The 20402-nt window shown below is 30.7% G+C and overlaps 2 protein-coding genes across 2 annotated transcripts; both read right to left on the bottom strand.

Moving 5' to 3' along the window:
* Window positions 1-3696: 3696 nt before the first annotated feature.
* On the bottom strand, window positions 3697-6658 carry LOC7457783 (sesquiterpene synthase 2). Its single transcript, XM_002321606.4, has 7 exons — window positions 6462-6658; window positions 6073-6340; window positions 5610-5976; window positions 5212-5430; window positions 4960-5098; window positions 4597-4845; window positions 3697-4210 (listed from the first exon to the last, which is right to left on the bottom strand). The coding sequence occupies exons 1-7, from the start codon at window positions 6585-6587 to the stop codon at window positions 3917-3919; spliced, it is 1662 nt and encodes a 553-aa protein (XP_002321642.1). The 5' UTR covers window positions 6588-6658; the 3' UTR covers window positions 3697-3916.
* Window positions 6659-9524: 2866 nt separating this feature from the next.
* On the bottom strand, window positions 9525-10313 carry LOC7453809 (protein LYK5). The gene has a single exon (XM_024586837.1). The coding sequence runs from the start codon at window positions 10311-10313 to the stop codon at window positions 9525-9527; it is 789 nt and encodes a 262-aa protein (XP_024442605.1).
* Between the last annotated feature and the right edge of the window lie 10089 nt (window positions 10314-20402).

The following is a 20402-nucleotide window of genomic DNA, read 5'->3' as shown; positions in this document are numbered from 1 at the left end:
TTCCGTGAATTCCTAAAACAATATTATTTCTGCTTGTCCTTACAGATATATTACCTTTTTTTTCTTCTCCATTTTTTAACATCAATCTAATTGTTGTTAAACGATGGAAAAAAGAAAAACGAAAGTGATAAAGTCGTGAAAATTTCATATTAGATTTGAGCTTTCCACGGCTGTTTTTCCGAGCTTTTCACGGCTGTTGACGTGCTCCTGTCATTTCCATTATTTACACGTCCAAGGCCTAGTTTAAGCAAGGAATTGCGTTTTTTGACCTAGTAGTTTCAACATATCTCTTTCAGCTACCTTCCGATCGATGAATAAACTATCTCAAGAAGCAATATGACATTGTTGAGGTTAGGTGTCAATTTTAAGTGGTATTTCTTTCATAATATATTCAAACCTAATTTTCCGTGAGATAAACAAAAGATTCCATCTGGATCGATCCGTCAAGGAATTCGTGTCAAGAAATTAACTATTGATCCAAGGTCAAATACTAACATGGCATTATTCTTAAAAAAATCATAATTACCAAAAATAAATGTTAAATGTTATACTCATTGTGAGGGAGATCAGACCTTCGATTAGATGGAACTGTAGCAGTCCTGGAATCGACAATAGCAAATTTCACTGTCTATTCCAAACTTAACTAGAAGTGGCTAAAAAATATTATTCTAATACCAACCAAACTTAAGAACCTCAAATTAGCCCCCGGCAAATACTAAGAACTATACTGAATCTGTGTTGTAAAAATGGTCGGAATGTTGATCTCTTTTTCTTAAATAGTCAAGTAGTGATATAACTACATCCCATAAATCACCATTTGACCATAACTACAATATCAATCAATCTTCCTTAATCAAGATATTACAGTTGACATGCCCCTCAAATTGATATTAATGGATCACAAAGTATCAATTTGTCAACTATTAATTGATGTTGTTGACAAGATTGAGCCTTGATAAACACATAGTTTATTTCTAGAACTTAGTGAAAATGTAAGGGAGAGTAATTATATATTGGTCACGTGCTTCACAAATAGAATAACAATCTGCTTCAATGTGCTTGGTGCATTTATGAATAACTAGATAGGTAGCGATTAGAATAGCATTGGGTGTTATCAACATGAAGTGGAGTAAGAGTAAGCTAAGAAATATCGAGTTCACCCAACAAACCCTAAAGCCAAACAATCTTAGAGCATGCAAATGACATAACACAATATTCAAACTCATTTGAGAATTTAGAAACTAGATCATACTTCTCACTATTCTAAGAAATAAAGGCATCATTATGAAACATGCATTAACCAATAATTGAATAACGAGTATGAGGACAATCAACTCAATCCGCATCACTAAAACCAATAAACTATAAAGAAGTCCTATCGAGAAAGAATAATAACCCTTGACCATAAGTACTCATTATATAACAAAGGATACTTCGCACAATGGCCAAGTAAGAATTGCAAGGAGCCTGCATAAACTAACTTGCTATACAATAAAAAAATATCACGCTAAGTAATTATCAAATAATTCAAACTCCGTACTAGCTGCCTATATGATGATGGATTAGATAATATCTTGCCATCCTCTTATGGTAGCATTAAGTTGACCACGTAACTAGATTGAAGACCAACTAGGGTGAAAAGCTCTTAACTATACTTGTGTTGATACAAAAGCATGCTAATTAAGAAACAATATACCTCAATACCAAGAAAATATTGTAGGGTATCGAGATATTTCATATGAAATGAAGTGTTAGAATGCATTTATAGATGCTCAATCAACTAAGAATCAGGCCCTTTAATAACAATATCATCCTTATATACAAAAAGTACAACAATGAAATAGAATCTAAATAAAATTAAAATCAAGAAGAGTAAAATAAAACTTCTCAAATCATATAGAGATCACTTTAAACGACAAACTTTAGAGGAGGAGTGAGTGAACATGCTAAGTGAATGAGTCATATATTTTTTTTCTTTAAGGTTAAACATGCTAAGTGAATGAGTCATATATTTTTTTTCTTTAAGATTTCAATGCAGAAATGCATTTATCACATTTATATGTCGAATTGACCACCCTTTTAAGTCAGTAATAACCATAACAATGTGAGTAGTAGTAATCTTAGCCAGAAACATCTCAGAATCAAACCTTTACTCTTGTTTATTTTCAAAAGCCACAAGACGAGATACTTATTAATAATCATAAGTTATTTAAGAATGTTTATTAATGATATGTAATGATTTTTGAAGAGCTTGATTGTTTTTTCTTGATGGCATTGCAACCTTTATTTAGTTTTTCATGGAAAGTTAATTTGAGTTTTGTCCAAGGACAAGCAAAAGCTAAGTGTGAGGGAATTTGATGAGAATGTAAAATATCATATTTTTCTCCCTTAATGTTTATTACTTTATACTTATTTGATGCTTGAATATAATCATTATTTTTATATTTTGATTTAGGATGTAAATCGAGGCATTAATGGTGAAACGATGTTAATTGGGCGATTCTAGACAATTTCAACACAGCTTTGTAATTAGAGCATAACACTCTCACCCGAGCTCCGATTGAGGTGATCCAAAATGCTATGGAACCCTACATAACAAATCTATGACTTTCATGTGTTGGGTTTTGAGAGATACTGACTACATCAAAGTCGAAATTGGGCATAAAGACGCTGCACCTGTGCTACCAAAGTGCTGGAACATACTTGGGCATGAAAATCTTATATGATGTGATTTATTTTTGGAAGCTTCCAGATTTGGTGCATGAATTCTAGCTGAAGACATCACTTTTCTTGTTATATTGACTCTATTTTAGTATTTAATAATTTCATTGAATATTCAAATTTCATTGTTATTATTGGAGAGTATTTTTAGAGATTTAGTAGGCTTCTAAATATGAAAAAAACGTGCAAAAGAGAAAAAAAGAGATCAAGTCAGATTTCATCTCCTCTCTTATTTCTTTTTTTTCTCTTCCCTATTTTTTTTGTGTCCTTTGTTATTTTAATGATGGTATCATGTAACTAAATTTGACTTAGTCGAAGGAAACAGAAGTCTCTGAATCAATAAATCTGTGAGATCTATTTTATTTTCATTGTTTAATCTATACTTTGAGTATTTAATGCTCTTCGGTGCCTATTTTTAATGACTGTCTTGTTTAATTACTAGGAAGCTTGTAGTTTATTATTTGTTGGAATCTACTGCTAGGTTAGATATCAAATCCGTAATTGTTTGATCTCTCTAATCTGCGAAGAAAATAAAAATTAATGATTTGCTGCATCAGAAATTAGTAAATCTCAGAAAGAATTTTCAACTAAATTAAATGCAAATGTTTATGCTTGTGTTGTTTAGCTTCACCAATCTCTCTAATTTTTTAGGTTGCTATTAGATTAAATTTTAAGGCTTGTTAAGTTGTTTAGTAGTTAGGGTTAATTAGATTTATTGTTTTCTAATTAACTACAGCTGAGGAGAGATAGGAAAATAGTTATAATGATGAATATTCAAAGTGTTAATTGATATATATGCATCGATGATCGGTTATAAAAGACCCGATGGTGGATGTTGACTTCGACCAAGATTTGTTCTTTTGAATGTTTTTTATATTTTAATTTGAGTTGTTTCTTAGTTATTTTCTTTGAACTATCTTTTTATACTTAAACCCCCATCTTTGTTTGTGTAGTACAATATTAGGCTAGATACTCTTTGTGAAAACGACACGTACTCACATTATTATATATTTTTGTTAAACAGTCTAGGTTTTATTTTTGTATATCAAACTAAAATAGAAAAAGTAGAAAATAAGAAAAATAAGTCTCCTTGTTCTATTAGAAAGTCTCCTTTGCTCCTCATTAGCATGGGGCTATAGTAGGGAGTTGCCTTTATTTCCATTGTAATCGCAAGCGGAAATCCGCAACCTAGCAGTTATATTGGCACTGAATTTATAAGCAATGACGCAACATTGTTTTTCATTACTTTTCCAACATGGGTATACCCATCTTCCTCCTTGTAAATGACATCTATGACTCTCGAAAGATTGAGAATGCGTTCAAGCAGAGGCATAGGCGCAGCGGTAGGTTTGAGACACTCTTCATTTATATCCTTCCAAGCATTGACGACTTGCATGTGAAACTCTTTATACACTTCTTGTTCCGAGAGACCATATTGCCTTATGTAACATTCAACTCCTGAGGCAGCATGTCCTCTCTCCTGTTCAAACTGAAAAGTATACACAATAAGATTAAAAGAAGCTCAGACCTTTATGACATGTAGGGTGGATTTTTTGTATTGGTTGGAAATAAAGGGAAAAGGTTTGGGAATTAATCCATACTTTCAGTAAAAAATCTAGAAGCTATAATTAGTAAAGCGATCATGGAGCACAATTATATTTGGTCTATAATAAATTGATATAAAAATAAATGTATCAAACTTCTACCATATTTATGGCATCAATGAAATTAGTTGTTTATTTCCTCCTCAACAATCCAAGCAGTTCATCCATTTCCAAACTATCAAGTTATCCTAACTCCAACAGCTATTACTTTCAAGGAATTTCAAACAATCTTTACTTAAATGTTTTTTAACAAATTAAAATAAGCTCATACCTTATGTGATTTTACATCATCCATGAGTCTGCCAATTGTTTCTGAGGCTCTAATAATTTTAGGGTGATTGAACACCCAGTCAAATGCTTGCTTGGTCACCATGTCGCCCATGCCAATGAAAGACACGGTTGTGAGCATGGAATAACCAGACGTTACTAGAGCCACCTGCATATATTCTTCCATCGTCGGGATATGATTTTCATGGAACCATTTGGCTTCGTTAAAGTAGGCATGGACTAGAACTTTCATCTGTTATACATCGTACATATAAAAATGAATACTAAGTTAAACATAATAGAGTAATTCTACAACATAGTATATTAGTATTTGATTTAAGGAGAGAGTCAAGAGGGTGGTGCATACTGCATCTTTTCCATAGTGGACTCGGTAGGACCATCCCTCCTTCGCCACTTTTTCCTCAATTTCACTAAAAACATTCAATAGTGCCTCATAACATATTTTCATGTAATCTGGAAGCTGGTCCATGCTTTTAGTGTCCCACCTGAAAATTAAGTGTCCAGGTTTTTGTAATCGCATTGTAACCGTTATTTGTCTCTTAATTAAGCTCTACTTTTTAAAAAAATAAAATAAAAGAGCCGTTTCCATGCAACAAACCTGTCAATTGCTTCTGTGAAAAGTTCCAGCTCTTCAAGGGTGCCATAAACATCATAGATGTCATCAATAATCGATGTCATGGCTATTACTTTGGTAAGTATTTTCCTCGCGAGGGAGTACTGAGGCTCAAAATATACACCTACTATCCAAAAGAAGCACTCGACCACCCTGTCCCTTGCAAAAGGAAGCCTTCTAGCAAAGTCCAAACCCTTCCACCACCTGAAACAAATAAAATATTGAGCACTATATATCTGAAGAAGTAAATAGCTTCACAAGTAATCCTCGAAAAAAGAAAAGGAAAGAAAAGGCGCTTATGCACGCATTATAACTTGCTCTGCGTCAATATTCATTTTAACATGTCAACGTGCATTCATTCTAAATTTGGATACAAGTATCACCTTGTAATTTCTGCAAGCTCTTCTTTATGTAATTCTTGCACGAGATTGAAATTCAACTTTGCAAGCCTTAGTAAAGTTTTGTTACATGACGGCTCGTCCTGATAGATAGAAATGTAGCGCCTGCTCTCCAGTCTTGGAACGCCCCTTTGGATGGGCTGCTTTAGGGCATGAGAAACTTTTGCTGTTAGTGGACAGTTTGGACTAGTTTCCATGGACTTGAGGTGGATGGTTGTGAAAGCAAGGGCCTCATCAAGAATATCTTCTCCATGCACCGCTAGATGTGCTGCTTCATAGAGACCTAGGATGCCTCGAACATCATTGGATTGCTTGAAATAACCTTTGTCATCTTTGAACTTGTTGAATATATCTGAATTAAATCACCAAAGAAATGGACTTGAAAATTTGTATGAAGATTATGTGATGCACATTTCTTATAACAAATGGCCATACATATATTAATTACCACATGAAACGTTGTAGCCATGTTGTCTTAGCAGTCGAAAACCAAGAGCAGTGTTGTAAAGGTCTTCATCTTCCATATCAATACGGTTATTGTAGATTTTCTGTAATGCTTCTTCTATCTCTGTTTCAAAGTGGTAAGCCACACCTAGGCGCTGGATTGCATCTATAAGATCCAGCTGTTGTGATGAATTACTAGCTGCAGCCAAGAGTTCCCTCTTAAATTGTTCCCTCAGCTTTTCAATTTCTTGCAATTCAGTGGCTTCATGCACCTGCATTAGTTACCATACTATTAAACGCATCATTAAAATTTCTCAAAGGGAGAAGAAAATAACAAAGAATCATATATATATATATAGACATAGTATTGTCCTTTTTGCATGCATTAATGACCTTGTCTTTGGGGAGATGGGAAATGAATTGATCACCCCAAATGCTTGGATGATAATTGGCTGTCCGGCGAATAATCTCATTATGATGAGCCTTGGGTACAACTTCTTGGGAGACTTGGGTAGACATGTTGCTTCGGCAAGGATGTTCAATAGATGGCAAGTTTTTTTATCGGTTAGGGAAATAGAGCAGTGAACAACATCTGCATAGATCAGGTGTATTTATAGGCAGCTGAGGGGGGTTTCGGTGTTTATTAATAACGTGAGAATATATATAATGTTTGACCTGAATTTTCAACACCTTCTGTTTTAATTACTTTTAATTTGATAAACGAAAACCTTGTGTTAAACAAGGTTGCTGATGTTGTTGCATGGAAAACATTTTGAATTGCGAAACATCCTCGTCTAAGCTATTGTTTACCTCGGATACTCAGTATTCTGATCCTACCCGTTACCGATAAATTGTTGGTACTTTACAGTATCTCACTTTTACTCGCCCGAATATTTGTTATGCTGTTAATAAAGTCTGTCAATTTATGCACTCGCCTACCAATAACCATTGGTCTCTTGTCAAAAGAATTGTCTAGTACCTCCAAGGAATGGCATCTTATGGTCTGCACATCACTCGGGGTTCCTCTCTTTCCTTACATGGTTTTACAGATGTTGATTGGGCTGGTAGTCTTGATGACAGAAAATCCATCGGTGGCTACTTGGTATATCTCGGCCGAACACCTATTTCTTGGAAGTCTGGAAAACAACGCCCGGTGGCTCGTTCATCGACTGAAGCAGAATATAAGGCTCTTGCGGATGGTATTGCTGAGATTTTATGGATTCGGGCTCTGTTGTCAGATCTTTATTTTTCCTCTGATCCTATTACTATCCTTTGGTGTGATAATTTGGGTGCTACCTACTTGTCTGTCAATCCTATCTTTCATGCTCACACTAAGCATGCTGAAGTCGATTATCACTTCGTTCGTGATCGAGTTGCTAAAAAGGAAATTGCAGTTTTGTTCATCTCCTCCCGGGATCAACTTGCTGATGTTCTTACCAAACCTCTTCCTCATGCGTCCTTCACTTATTTTCGGTCCAAGCTTCATGTGGATTCTTCTGATCCTTCAGCTTGAAGGGGCATATTATAGAATGTTTATTATGTATATTTATATTTATTTTGTATTTATCTTATATAGTTTCTGATCATGTGTAATATACTAGATGATTAGTATTATGTACAACCCTATTATGGCCATATATATATATATATATATATATATATATATATATATATATATATATATATATATATATATTGGTGAGCAGAAGATATTAATTTTCCAATTTTATTGGTTGTAATATCATTTACTTTTCCTGGCCTAATATCATTTACTTTTCCTTCCAATGCAAGTAACCGATCTAGCCTAATATTAATTAATATCATTTACTTTTCCTGGCCTAATATCATTTACTTTTCCTTCCAATGCAAGTAACCAATCTAGCCTAATATTTAATATCATTTACTTTTCCTGGCCTAATATCATTTACTTTTCCTTCCAGTGCTAGTAACCGATCTAGCCTAATATTTAATACATCAGCATTATTTAATATCATTATTGGGACCATTGTTTAGCTGCGATATCAGTACCTGCGATGATTTCTAACTTTATTTCACTCGTGAGTTTACTTTCTTTTTTTTTCAGGTCTTAAAAAGTTTTGAAATACTCTAACGCTAATGCCATTTGTTTTCCTTTACATGCATAAATTAGGTCTGAAGCTACTATTCCAAAATCATCTTTATTTCTCTTGTTATTTTTGGATTTCTTTTCTTATTTATATTAGAATTTTCAATTTAATTAATATTCTACTAATTAGAATGCTTTTCTTATATTTAAATAGCCTTGGAGGCTACTTCTTAGAACAGAATTAATGAAAAAAACTTTTATGAATATATCAGAGTTCTCTTTATAATTTTCTCTATAATATTTGACCTGAATTTTCAACACCTTCTGTTTTCTACACCTTCTGTGTTAAACAAGGTTGCCGATGTTGTCGTATGGAAAACATTTTGAATTGCAAAATATCGACTACATATTTTGTTGATATTTTCCAATGCCAACAGAATACTGTCGTTGAAAATTTGTTTGTCAATTATGTGGAATGCATGCTGTGATATTTTCCAATGCCACATATCTAAACATGGTTTTCAATTCTGTGGGCAATGAAATGAATATTCCATTAGCAACGTAAACAAACTGAAAAAAAAAATTATTAATAATAACCAAAATAAAAATTGATAAAATTAAAAGATGTAAATCAAGATATTGATCAATCTCGTATAAAATAAAACTTTCATCTAATTGTTTTTATTTAACTTGTTTATTAAAATCAATAAAAGTTAAATCCACAATCTAAAAAACTCATGACTTAAAAAATAAATACAAATAAAATTGACACAAACTCACGCCTAAAAACAATATTATGCAAGGCCAAACATATCATCAATATTATTTAAAAATAAATATTTTTTATTTTTTAAAATGAACTGCATTTGTATAGAACACAAAAAAAAATTCTAAATGAATTAGTATGAAACCTTGAAAAAAAAACACATTTAAAAAAACAATATTAAAAAAAAATACAGAGAGATAAGATCATATGAAGTAGAATCTTTAACAAATCAAATGTCGAATGTAATCAATAAAAACAAATCAATTACACAAAAAAATCTAAAAAATAAGAGTGAAAAAAAAAACATTAATTAAAGTGCAACTAGAAATTTGATTTGATATGCGTTTCGTAGCGGGTCGTAATTTTTCTTTCTCAAAAACAACTTGAGTGTACAGCTATTTTGATATGTTTTTTTTTACTTAATATATCTTATAAGTGTAAATTGAAAAATTTATCCAAACATCTAATAATCATCTCTGTAAATAAATAAATAAAATTGTTAATAATAACTAAAAGAGAAACTGAGAAAATTAGAAATAGATGTAGACCAAGATATTTTATCTCGCAAAATAACCAGTTTGAAAACCCATTTTTAAAAAATAATCTTAAGAAAATATGAACTATACTATACGATTCTTGAAAGAGCTTTCAAAACATGATTCATGGTGGGTAGATGATGAGGATCCTCCTCCATGCAACCCTTGGCCAGGAATGCCAAGCACATAGCATCACCCAATGAATAATCTCCTCCCAAAACAGGATCCATGAATTCCTTCAACTTTTCCAAGCAATGAGAAGAATCTTCAAACGCTCCATCAAATAAAAAACGGACTGAATCCTTCAAGATTTTCCCATCCCTAGACAAATCTTTTCCTGATATTAACTCAAGCAAAACAACTCCAAATGCAAATACGTCCACCTGTAGAGAGGCCTGACCATTAGTAAGGTATTCAGGTGTCCAATGGGCCTCTCTGCCTGGAGTCATATGTTTATTCCAGAAAATGTCTTCCTTTTCTTCGTCAGAAATGACAGGTTTTGCAAGTCTAAACCCAGAAATCTTGGCTCTCCAATTGGCAGTTATAAGCACATTTCTAGTGTTTATATTTTGATGAACAAAGGCTGGTGCTGTGCAGAAGTGTAAGTAGTGAAGGGCATCTGCTAGATCAAAAGCAATCTGCATCCTTCTTAACCATGTAAGCTGCCTATCCAATTTCTTATTTGACAAGCAGTCCCTTAAGCTACCATTCTCAGCGAATTCGTATACAAGATAAGGATTAGCTCCATAGTATATTCCTTCAAGCTTTACAATGTTTAGATGATTGATCTTTGTCAAAATGTAAATGACACGGCGAGCACCTTCCTCTGACTCCAATTCTACCTCTATACACTTCCACACCGATCTTGGAAGCCTCATTGAAATCTTCTGTCGCAGTCCTTAGCTCCTCCAAGCTGAAATTAATCAATGATTGCTTTAACTTGGACATTCCATCAAGAAAATCAGGTGAGACATTCGATGACACTGAACTTCTAGGAGTTAAAGGTTGGAACCTCCTAGGATGACACCGAATGCATATAAGAAACCCACAAGCTACCATCATCATAACAACTGCCGCAGAAACACCTACGCCAAGAAATACATGTAAATTTCATTTTGTTGATTTGGTACCAGGTACAACTTTTTCCAGGGGAATCACTGCTCTAGGAGCAGGTGAGCTTCCTGGAAGAGAGAACCATTACGCCACCTCACTTCCGGGACATCCTTTGCGGGAACAAGCAAAGTTGTTAGAGGAAAAATTGCTTCATATTGTCTTAGATTATTTGCATCCCTGGTGTCTTTTTCGGGTAATCCAAATTTACTAGCGATGCCTTCAATGATATCCTTCTCTAAAATGGGGTATGTCACAAGATATTTCACGCCGTTTCTTGTTTGAGGCGAACCAGGACAAGCGCATCGAATTGGTACATTGATCAGAGAACCAACAGGGACATCATGGCCATCGAAATCTGCATTCTCCTCAATCAGACTTTGCACTTTCACCAAACCTGCAAAAATTTTGCAGGCAACTGATGCAAAAGAATCTTGTTTGGACATATTATACATGAAAATAAACTTAGAGAACCCCCCAAGGCAATGGCATGTAATGGGGATGATGATATCTTGCCCAAGCGGGAGACTCCAGTTAGAATCATCTTCAGCCATTTTGTTGACAAAGAGAAGAATGGATTGATTTAAATTGAATAGAGAAGATATTAAAGAGATTGTGTCGAAATTCTCTTGAGCTCTATAGACTATATAAGCACCACAGTCTGAAATTCTTGGGCTGCAAAGGTAGTTTGATCCTTGAACTTGTGAAAGGGAGTCGCAGTTGGAGCTATCATAGGATTGTTGAGAAAGGGTGGGCTTGACAAGAAAGATAATAATGCAAGAAAAGATGAATTTGGAAAGGGAAATCATGATAGACGTAAGCTTGTGAAGTGAAGCTGGTTCTTGGAGGAGAAATGGAGGGAATGAAAGTAGATGTTTGAAGTACGTAGTCCAGGAAAAAAAAAAAAAAAAAGAAGAAGAAAGAAGATCAATAAAATGGCCGCCTGGCCGGCCTTACAACACGAAGTCTTCAGCTTAATTTCTTGCATATGTACTTATGCATTAGTCTCACCATACAACACCCCTGCTCTCTAGATTTTTAATTATTTTTTTTTGTTACGGTTGAATTTTCTGTATTTTGTGTGTTTCAGAAACAATTTAAGCACGAATATATGAGTCTGTTTAAAAAAATATTTGAAGTTATGGCCTATGGTTAGAAAATAGTCAAGAAAGAATCAAATTTCATTTTTATAAATGCATTAGTTTACGATTGTACGCGGTAATGTTTAAGATTGTGATGATAAGTTTTTTAAAATGTTTTTTATTTGATAATATATTAAAATAATATTTTTTTTATTTTAAAAAAAAAAATCTTTTTAATATAAATACATTAAAATGAACTAAAACCATAAAAAAATTAATTAAAAATTTAAAATAATTTAAAAATAATTTTTAAATACAAAAACAAACATACTCTCTTTGTCGAAAACCAAACCTCAAAGGAATTTAGTCTAGCAAAAACTGTTCTAGAAATTAATACCAAAGAAATATGAATCAAATTAACTCAGGATCCCTCCCTGCATGCTTCTTTTTTAATTAGATGCCTTCATAGTAATGTCCTTTGCGTCCAGTGCTGCTGTTCTTTACTTAAATCTCATATTGATCGAATAACACAGTATATAACAAAAACTATATGGTTTTTGTCTATACTTAAAAATACTCAAAAAGAAAAGGTTGATATAATTTAATGGATTTGATGTATAATTTATATGATTTGAATTCAATTACGATTTGAGTTTGATAACTTATTTATTAAATGAATTCAATATGAATCTATCTCAATTGCTTTGATAATAATCTAATTCAAAATTAATATTAATATTATTTTTAATAAATATAATATTCTTAACCAGATTATATGAATAGAATCCAATTTGATTTTTATATAATTTGATTGATTTGATGTATAATTTATATTATTTGAATTCAATTACGATTTGAGTTCGTTAACTTGTTTATTAAATGGATTCAATATGAATCTATCTCAATATGCTTCGATAATAATCCATTCCGAAATTAATAATAATATTATTATTAATAAATATAATATTCTTTATATATATATATACACATAACAATGTATAACTTTCAGTTGAAACTTCTTAAAAACAGCAACAAAACCACAAATCGGTTGGCTATGAGCTCATTTGTCTATCATCAAGATCTTCTCTATCCTTACGATACTCCTAGAAAATGAAAGCAGAGAAATGTAATCTTTGATCTTCGAACAATACCTGTGATGACAAACAACTTAGAATATTTTAATCTTCCGAATTTCCATCAACTATGGCAAAACAGGAATAAAATTTCAGAAAAGACGGCTACCCTCGATGAATGTTTTTCAAAGTTTGATGGGCCATTTCTCTGTCCTGACCAATGATCATTTGTTAATAAGGCTGGCTGGCTGGCTGGCAATCAGGAGACACCATTGTAAGAGAAACTATAAATAAATGCTCAAGAACAACACATACTCATGTCCATTGGTAATTGTCAGTGTGTGGAAGTTCTCTCTCTCTCGCTCGTTTTTCCTCCTTTGACCATGTCTAATGTGCAGATGAATCTAATCTAAATCCAACTGGGTGGAGATTATGTTGTTCCAAGTTTGTTTGATGTTGCAGCGCAAGCGCACCGCATCAGAAGCATGATTTGCAGTGCAACTGCAAAAACCAGGCACTTCGTTGGCTTCGCAAGGAATACTTTAAAATGTTTTGGAATTGCGTTTTGAATGATATTTTTAAAATATTAGAATTTTTTATTTTAAATTAATTTTAAATCATCTTGATATAGTAATATCAAAAATAATTTTTTAAAATATATATACATATACATTATTTTAATATTTTAATAAATAAAAAGCATCACCTTCCAGCCATATCATATTTCCTGCTGGCTGGCGTGTGAGATAACGTGCATAGAAACAAGATCCAGTTTGAAAGATAAATTCAAGAAGCACTGGGCCTATGCCTTTCTAATCCTTTCGATTAATGAAATATTCATCCAAAAAAAATCCCATCATCATCAGCGACTACTTGTTTATGGTAAGTTTACAAAATGACCCTCCCAAAATAAAAACTACACATTTTGTCCCTCCCAGTGCTACAACTTTGGACTCATCCCTGTCTAAGGTTTCCTTTTTTGCTTTGACCTCTATGATTCGTGCATGACAGTATCTGATTAGTCTATTCTCAACGCTTCTTGTTCTTGGACCTCTTCCTTTGATTTTGCACTTTGTTACTGATTAAAGACAGAAAACTTGCACATCTCAACTTTAACTCCCACCCACCCAATGATACGACTTTTATAGTCAATTCAATGAATCGAGGCAAATACAGTGTTAGCTATATATGTGTTTGTGGAGGTTCATGAGCCTTTCATTCCATGGCATGAACTTGTGTATATGAGTTTTACATGTTGATAGATATCATTTGAATCCAAAACGTCTAAATCATTAGGATATGGTTCTTTTTTCTTTTTTCTTTTCTATTTATAGCTTTTCACTTTCACACACAAACACACACACCCCATCATCATCATATAAGACATAGACTTCAAGATTAATTTTGCTTTTCTTGCACCAAGAAAGTTGCATACAAGAACATATAGTCAAGATTAGATCCTATGCGGGGGATTGAACTGGTATAATATGATTAACTGATGAGTATAAAAACAACTCAAATAACCGATAAAAATATAATTTGACTATAAAAATATATATATAATATATTTTTAAAATATTAAAATGACAATAATTTAGATCGACTTGGATTAACTTGTTAAATCCATTATCCAAGTCATAAGAACCTAATAACCCTATATAAAACAAATCCAAAAAACTTATTAAACTCAATTTTTAATCAACCCAATATATAAGGATAAAATTGAAAATAAAATCATTTAAAAATGACATAAAAAACCACTTGAGTCAACAAATCAAACTCGTGACCTTAATTACCAAATCGAGATAACCTCAAAGAATGAAACTTGAATTAAATTATGAAACCTAATTCTCAATCAACCTAATATTGAAGGATTAAATTTAAAAAAAAATCAGCTAAAAAAAAAACAAAAAACAGAGTCAATCAGCCTAACTCGCGATCCGAGTCATAAGACTATGATAAACCCAAAGAAAGTAAATAAGAAATATGAAGCACAATCATAATCAACACAATGTTGAAGGATTAAATTGGAAAAAAAAAAAGACTCGAATCGACCCAAGTTTACTTGTCAAACCCGGGCAAGGAGAACATGATAACTTCATATAAATAAATTGAAAAGAATTATAAAGTTTAATTCTCAATCAGTCCAATGTTGTATGGTGAAATTAAAAATATATATTCAATTTAAAAAATGACCAAAAAAACTCTAGTCAACCTAGCTGACTGACAAAACTCGCAACTCAAGTCATGAGATCGTGATAATCTCATAGAAAGAAAATTTAAAAAATAATTATGAAGTTTAATTCTCAAACAGCCTAATGTTGAAGGATTAATTTAAAAATCACTCAGGTCAACATAACTGACCCGCAAAACACATAACCTGAGTCATAAGACCGGGATAGCTCCATAGATATAAAATCAAAACAAATAATAAAGTTCAATACCCGGCAAACCTAACATTGAAGGATGAAGTTAAAAAAAAAACTAAATTTGAATTTAAAATAAAAAAAAATCATCAAAAATTTTAAGAATCAAAGTGAAAAAAACCTTGAAATTTCAAAACCTGTTAGTATATGTTAATCAACCAAAACCTTAATTTAATACATATGTGTTGGCAAAAAACACCAATATAACTAAATTCACAATCTAGAAGTTCTAATTATTTTTTACTTTTTTTGCAGTTAAACATTGGGCCAAGTAAGCAAGCAATCACAATATATTAATATTAAGATTTTTATGTGAAAAACCTTGATTTGAAGAAAAAATATGAGATCTTAGTCCACTTAAGAACTTCCATTATCAATAATAATAATAATAATAATAATAATAATAATAATAATATGTGTACAAGTGTTTTTCCTTAATTAAAACTAATGGTCATTATTTTTATAATACATCAATATTAAAGAGAGAGAGTTGAGAAGAATCTCAGAATTGAGAAGAATCTCACAAAACTAGAAGTCATGCTTTTGTGATAAACAAGCCAACATAAACACCTTTAATAATCAACCCAACCTTGAAGAATGAAAAATTAAAGTGTTTGAAACTTGTTATTTAAATTTAGCTCGATCCAATAAAGAATTGGTTGCTTATCAAAGTTTAAATAGAGATTGTCCAAGTTGCCTTCTTCTCACATTTTTTCTTTGTATATGTTGACCATTAACTTAAAAATAAAAGTAAGTTAAAATTTTTTTTAATTGTTTTTTTTTTGTAATTTTTAATTGTCCCATTTTTTTATTATTTTAAAAATCAAAATTAATTTTTTTATTATTATGTCCTTTAATATATTTTAAATTTAAAATTCGCATAAAGGTTTTGTTAACTTCGAAGTAAAAAAAATAATAACATAGTAAAATCAACATACGTTAGGTAAAGGTTAATTCTTATAAAAAAAATAGGTGCCGGCTACCTACCGTGGAATGGTCAAATAATAAATAAAAAAAGATAATGAGTAATTTTTTATTAGTTAGATATTTTGTAAAATTGATGGATATACAGGGTATATTTAGGATTACAGTGGTAATTATTTTTTAAAATGTATTTTTACTTGAAAATATATTAAAAATAAATTATTTTTGATATTAATATATTAAAATGATCTAAAATGCTAAAAAAATAATTTAAAATAAAAAAAATGATTATATTGTTATGACAAACGAGTCCTTAATACCTATTTTCCCAGTCAAGGGCGACTAGATATGCTATATTATTTACTTGATAGACGATTTTATTTGATTAAAATTGCGGGGAGTAGTGGAAATTTCTTCGTAGAATGATCAAATGGATGGTGCCTTCGCCACTTTAAGAAGGCATTACTGAAAGGTACACTTGCCTTTGCAACTTCGAGAGGGCATTGCAGACAATGCCGCCATGAAAATTGACTCGTTTTGGCTGGATTATAAGAGGATGTCGGTCATAATTTCTGTTGTTTTTATTTTTATATGTTTTTAAAAATATTTTTTATTTAAAATAATATTAAATTGATATTTTTTTAATTTTAATGTGTTTTTATAGAAATTTGCATATCAATATATCAGCAAAGTGAGATTTGGTGGAGCCGTAGTGACGACGGCTGAGAGAGATCCATTTTTGTGGCTGGCGTGGTGCTTGGGATGGAAACAATTAACCAAGCAAAATCAGGCACGGCTAAGGTTCTCTATGCAATTTGTCCGTTGGTTTTAGTGGCTGTAGTAGCCAAGCTTCTCTCTCGCAACTTACAAGTGGCTAGATCGCACGGGACACTTTTTTCTATGGCCATAGGCCCCGGAAAGGCGGAAATGTTTGGAAAGCACAAATGTGGTCAAAGTCTCCCGAAAGGTTATTGGGTCGTTTTTTTTATATATATATAATCCGGGTATTTTCATATATTTTTTAAAAGTATAAACTAGTTTCATTCGTGTGGCTGTTCCTTTTAATAAATATGTTTTTTATTGATTGAATTTGTGTTTTCATCCTTACAGGAATATAGCAGTGTCTTAACCGCTAAATCAATATTTTATTATTTTTTTTAGTGTTTAGTGATTGTTTTTTTAATTTTTTTTATTTAAAAATATATTAAAATAAATTTTAAAAAAACATAAAAATAAACGTATTCAGCCAACTTTACCAGGTGACTAATCAACGTGCATAGTGGTCCAATTTGAGTTAATATTTTTGTTTTGTGGACCAAAAGATGAGCAGTGAGGAACAATTGATTGCTAGTTGACGCATCATATCTTTATGGCTACATTATTTCTCTTCTTCTTTTAACAACGGCTAGTGTTTCGTCCTTTCCATCACATATTAAAAAACACAAGGGCAAACTTCAAAAAGATCCCCAAACTATAAGAATAATCTTGAATAGGTCCCTGCCTATTTTTTAATTCTCTTATCTCGATTGGATCCTTGCATTAGTATTAATATTATAACCATTTAATCACTTGAAACAGTTAATCATGAGAAGAGGAAACAATCTTTTGATTCATGATTCCCTAAGTTTCTCACCTCAGGGTTAATTTTGTAATCTGTCTTCTTATATCTTTTATTATCAATTCTCAAACATTTCTTTTTAATTATGCTTATTATATTATTAATTTCTGAATATTTTCTAAAAACAAAACCTCCACGTCATCTCTTTCCCGAACACATTCACTGAAATTGACATGTTTTGTCCTTATACTCTTGAGTTTTCATAAATTTTGCCTATGGGCAGTTTTTTTATTCATAGATTCTACCTTCTTATAGGTTCTATTGAGGGATTTTCCCTTCCATCTAGTTCTTTTAAAAAAATAGGAAAAAAAACTGAATATTTAAGAAATTAAAGTAAAATTATAGGAATAAAGAATGTATACTTTACCCTGAATTTCTAATCTGATTTAATTGATGTTATTTTAATTCATTTATGTAATATTTCTTTAGTATCAACTTAATTTCTAATTTTAAAAAATAAACTTTTCTTATTACAAGAAGAAATATATTTAATCCAATAATTAACTTTTAATTTCTTAAATACTTCTATAACTTAAAATCCTAAATCACAGGCTTTTTTCTGTCAATTTAATTTAATTTATTTAATAATTCAAATGTTTTTTTCTTTTTTTTATTAAATTTAAAATTCCCAAGTATTTTTTTGTTCCTTGATGTATAGATTTTTCACACGTGGCACCCAATATAATCTAACTGGATGGAAGGAGAAAACTTTAACAGAATCAATATCATCAAGGTAAAATTCATATAATAAAAAAAGGGGGCAAAACATGTCATTGACCCTATTAAAAAAAAGGGCAAAACTTCATGGTTCATGAGGTTTTTGTTTAACTAATAATTAACTGGGTCACCAACTCTAGACTACGATGATAAGTTGTAAAAGGATGTTTGTTTTTATATTTTAAAAATATTTTTTTAATTATATTATTTTTTTAAAAATTAATTTTTTCTGTTATTTTCGTATTATTTTAATGTATTGATATTAAAAATAAATTTTAAAAATAAAAATAATATTATTTTAATATATTTCAAAGCAAAAATTACTTTTAAAAACAATTGATACTGAAATTTATATTTTTTGGATATTTTATATATTTTTTTAATTTTTTTGCACTATTAAGTGTGTTTGTAATGGAAGGTAGAGAGTTTTTGTAAGAAAATATTTTTTTAAAATTTAAAATATATTAAAATAAAAAAATTATATTTATTTTTAAAGTCTTTGATATCAATATATTAATATCATTACAAAATATTTAAAAAAATCAATTTAATATATTTTTTTAAAGCAATCTCAAAATCACTTTACAAAAACAAGTTTAACTGTTTGTCTCGAAAACTAAAATTATGTTTGAGAGTATGGTTGCGATTATTTTTTAAAGTGCTTTTCACTTGAAAATGTATTAAAATAATATTTTTTTTATTTTTTAAAAATTATTTTTGACATCAACATATCAAAATAATCTAAAATTACTAAAAAAATATTAATTTAAAATAAAAAAATAAAAATAAAACTATTTGGCAAGTTAACTCCAATCAGCAATCGATTAGTTTGTGGTTATTTAAAAGGAATCTACGGGTTAACTTGATCCAGCAACTTTGTTTTAAAATATGAAAGAGTAGTTGTTGTAAATATTTTAAGAAAATAGGTAAATAGATGATAATAACAAGTGAAATCTGATGTTAGATCGCATGGGATTATATTATAAGGTCCCTTCCTTCGCAAAACCATATGGTTAGTTGCATGGCGTTGATTTCATGAATTAATAAGTAGCTGTTCTTTTCTTCTCCTTTTTTTATTGCTACGGATCATGATCCCAAACAAGCTGACTGAGATGCCTTATATATATATATATATATATATATATATATATATATATAGAAAAAAACAGAACGTAATACTTCAAAAATTAGAAAAAAACCTAACTTTAGCCCCTAATGTATTGTTGTGCTATTGATTGAGCTAAAATCTTTTGATTTTATCAATCTTACCCTAAACATGTTCAATATTAGATAATGCCATCTCTCTATCCATCAATTATTTGTAATATTTAAAATATTTATCCAAGTAATTAAGTGAATCCATCCCAAGATTCAAAATAAATTATGACATGCTATAAAAATTAATCTAAACATAACAAAAATTTAAAAAATCTTAAATTTCAAAATTTACTTGAATTTTCTTCCGACAAATGACATGTAAGCCTCATTTGTTTTTGCTTTTGAAAAGTGTTTTTGTAAAAACTTAGATTTGTTTTGTTTTAAATTTAATTTTTATACTATTAGATTGTTTTGATATGCTGATGTTAAAAATAAATTTCAAGAAATTAAAAAAATTTATTCTAGTATATTTTCAAACAAAAAACATTTTAAAAAACAACTATACCATAATACCTAACAGACTCGTAATATAAATAAATGATATTTTTGCTCTTAAAACTTTCATATTTTGTTAATTTGATAGCAATAAACTTATCTCGATGCCTTACATATAAGCATACTTAACGAATATATGTAAACTAGATGAAGTATTTTAAGTGCTATTAACAAAGAATTGATGAAAGGATATATGATATTGTTTGTCATTGAAGTAAATTGATAAAATCAAAATATGGGGGATTTAATTGTAATGAGGTAATATGTTAGGGTTTAAATTGAATTTTCTAATAAAAATATTGGAAGTTTCTATTATCTTGGGGTCGATAAAGTTTCGCGCCTCCTTCCCTTTCCTTCGTTGTTT

Source organism: Populus trichocarpa, chromosome 15 (genome assembly GCF_000002775.5).
Source record: "Populus trichocarpa isolate Nisqually-1 chromosome 15, P.trichocarpa_v4.1, whole genome shotgun sequence".
Taxonomy (NCBI): Eukaryota; Viridiplantae; Streptophyta; class Magnoliopsida; order Malpighiales; family Salicaceae; genus Populus; species Populus trichocarpa.
Note: the sequence above shows the minus strand (reverse complement) of the source record. Positions and strands in the feature narration are given on the sequence as shown.

Coding starts and splice junctions, on each gene's coding strand:
- LOC7457783 (XM_002321606.4), bottom strand. CDS start 6,587: ATGTCTACCCAAGTCTCCCAAGAAGTTGTACCCAAGGCTCATCATAAT. Junction 6,341..6,461: donor CCCATCTCCCCAAAGACAAG/GTCATTAATGCA, acceptor TAACTAATGCAG/GTGCATGAAGCCACTGAATT. Junction 4,211..4,596: donor ATGATGTAAAATCACATAAG/GTATGAGCTTAT, acceptor TATACTTTTCAG/TTTGAACAGGAGAGAGGACA.
- LOC7453809 (XM_024586837.1), bottom strand. CDS start 10,313: ATGAGGCTTCCAAGATCGGTGTGGAAGTGTATAGAGGTAGAATTGGAG.